This window comes from Glycine soja, chromosome 6, assembly GCF_004193775.1.
Source record: "Glycine soja cultivar W05 chromosome 6, ASM419377v2, whole genome shotgun sequence".
Lineage (NCBI taxonomy): Eukaryota > Viridiplantae > Streptophyta > Magnoliopsida > Fabales > Fabaceae > Glycine > Glycine soja.
Genome location: NC_041007.1, coordinates 19,374,099 through 19,377,042, shown reverse-complemented (window position 1 = coordinate 19,377,042; position 2,944 = coordinate 19,374,099). Strand labels below are relative to the sequence as shown.

The window sequence follows — 2,944 nt, the reverse complement described above, 5'->3', positions numbered from 1 at the left end:
GCCATATTTTATCATGGTGAAAACAGATGATTTAGCTATTTGTTCTGCAAACGTAAACAATTATATGATAGATGTTGATGTATAACCCCCGACACAAACTATATTCATATGAATAACTATTTTAAGATGTAATTATTAGTCATCTAAGAGAATAAACTAAGACTTAACAGATCCCTAGCCATAAATCAATCAATTTGAAGCAAGTGGTTTCATGAATGAAAAGTTAGTGAAAATTGGCTACCCAATGATGTGTCCTGAGGCAAACAGAAAATTGCCTATGTTTGTTTTAAATGTAGATATTGGTAGAGAGCTAGCTGCAAGCATGCAACTGATATGAGAGATGCAGACAGAACATTTCTTATGAAGATAATTTCACAAGGACCTAACAACTACTAGGTGATAACATATACAACCAGTTCATAATATGTTGTTATAAATAACACTAGTACATTAGCTCTCTAGCAAGTTGTGTGTCACACTAGAACTAGTTATTCTGTGAACCTCACCTTCAGGCATGGAATTTGAAAGTGGTACACAGAAGCAAAAGGGCACATTTGCATGCTTGAAGATGGTTGCCTTAATAGCTCTATGTCTCATTCTAATTTCTCCAGCAGGTAAATTACATGCTTATATGTGCAAAACTTGGGAAATGGTTTTGTTGCTCATGGATTCATTCTAATTTCTTTATGTTGTGCTCAGAATCATTTGATCCGCTGGATCCAACCGGGAACGTGACAATAAGATGGGATATCATGTCCTGGACATCAGATGGTTATTTGGTAACTTCCAAACTCTCATAATTTTTATGGATTTTTCATTGTGACAATTGGAAAGAAAATAGAAATTGCTGGCCTTAGTGATTACCAAAGAATGCTCAAATTGTACTCAAACTGATCAATATTGTATTGAATTTTGTTAGGCCACTGTGACATTGTTTAACTTTCAACTGTACCGCAATATCATGAATCCTGGGTGGACACTAGGATGGACATGGGCAAAGAAGGAAATAATCTGGGCCGTGATGGGAGCTCAAGCCACAGAACAAGGAGACTGTGCAAAGTTCAAGTTGAAGATTCCTCATAGCTGCAAGAGGAACCCTCAAGTGGTTGACTTGCTACCAGGAGCTCCTTTCAACATGCAGTTCACCAACTGCTGCAGGGGTGGTGTGCTTACATCTTGGGGGCAGAACCCTTCTGGTGCAGTCTCAGCATTTCAGATAGGTGTTGGGCTCTCTGGCACCTCTAACAAGACTGTCAAATTGCCTAAGAACTTCAAATTGCTCGGACCAGGACCAGGATATTCATGTGGCCCTGCCAAGATTGTTCCATCCACTGCCATCCTCACAGATGATCGCAGGCGAAAAATGCAGGCATTGAGTATGTGCATACCATACTAATTCTCTCCATTCACTATACATCGCTCTATGACTTGCATTGCTAGTATTTAACATTGAGTTTATTTTCACGCACTGACAGGGTAAAATCTTTACAATATCAACCATCCAGAAATCATCCTAGATATAACATTTAAAGTTACGACAATATATGATTGAATGACAGTGTAAAATAACTTTAAACTGTTAATGTGCTAGTTAAGTTTAATGATTCTAATTTATGGTTTTCTATGCAGTGTCCTGGAATGTGACATGCACTTACTCACAGTTTCTTGCCTCCAAGAATCCAAGCTGTTGTGTTTCTTTGTCATCTTTCTACAGTGACAAAGTCACAGGTTGCCCACCTTGTGCTTGTGGTTGCCAGAATAACAATACCTGTGTCACGTAAGCCATCCTTGTAATTTTACATTACATTAGTCTTTTATCCTCCTAATTAGTATTAGTAATGACATACAATTTTGATACCTTATTATTATGATGGACATGCAGGAAAGATTCAAAGATCCTGCAAGAGAATGCCACCTCACCTCACCGAAAATCAGACATCACACTCACACCAAAACCTTTGTTACAATGCACTCACCACCTGTGTCATGTCCGGGTGCACTGGCATTTGAAAGACAACTATAAGGACTATTGGCGCGTCAAGATTGCCATCATCAATTTCAACTATCGGTTGAATTTCACCGATTGGTCTCTTGTTGTGCAGCACCCTAATCTCAATAATGTCACCCAAGTCTATAGCTTTGAATACATGCCGCTTCTTCCCTATGAATCCATAAGTGAGTTATTTGAAACGGACACCAAATGTTTGAGTCTTTTCTATATTATTAGAGCTCCTTAAAGAGGCTTTTTGTTAACTGTGGTTGCTGACTTGTATATGCAGATGACACAGGCATGTTCTATGGTTTAAAATATTACAATGATCTGTTGATGGAAGCCGGGCCTAAAGGGAATGTGCAGTCTGAGGTGCTCATGAAGAAGGACAAGAACACATTTACTCTCAAGCAGGGATGGGCATTTCCAAGGAGGGTCTACTTCAATGGTGATGAATGTATGCTTCCACCTCCTGATTCATATCCTATGTTGCCAAACTCTGGCCATAAACTACCAACAACTATTACATTGATGGCAACCTATGTGGTTTTTACATTATTTTTTCATTTGGTTGTAACACTTTTTTGAGGTATAAGAGCGGCTATATGCTTACATCTTAGAGAGATGAGTTAGCTGGCAGATATGCAGAATGGAATTTCTTGTGAACTCTTGTATATATATCTATGATATATACTCACTCTGAAAAATATGTTTCTTTTCATAAGACACGTCATTAAAGAAAATTCTCTTATAACAATAACATTTTCTCTTGGGGTTTGTTTTTTAATTAGAAGAATAAGGAAGGAAACATGTGATTTGAGTCCTACAAGTACTTATACCATCTATCATCACTGTAGAGTATATATGTAAATCGATTCAACTTAACAAATTCAAACACTATTCTTTTTGCAAAGTACATTCTACATGTATGATAAAACCATGATTACAGCGACA

The 2,944-nt window shown here is 37.6% G+C and overlaps 1 protein-coding gene across 1 annotated transcript; it reads left to right on the top strand.

Annotated features, from left to right (window-relative positions):
• Window positions 1–477: 477 nt before the first annotated feature.
• LOC114416639 (COBRA-like protein 4) lies at window positions 478–2,714 on the top strand. Its single transcript, XM_028381587.1, has 6 exons — window positions 478–614; window positions 700–779; window positions 920–1,376; window positions 1,630–1,777; window positions 1,883–2,175; window positions 2,280–2,714. The coding sequence occupies exons 1-6, from the start codon at window positions 515–517 to the stop codon at window positions 2,576–2,578; spliced, it is 1,377 nt and encodes a 458-aa protein (XP_028237388.1). The 5' UTR covers window positions 478–514; the 3' UTR covers window positions 2,579–2,714.
• The last annotated feature ends 230 nt before the right edge of the window (window positions 2,715–2,944 follow it).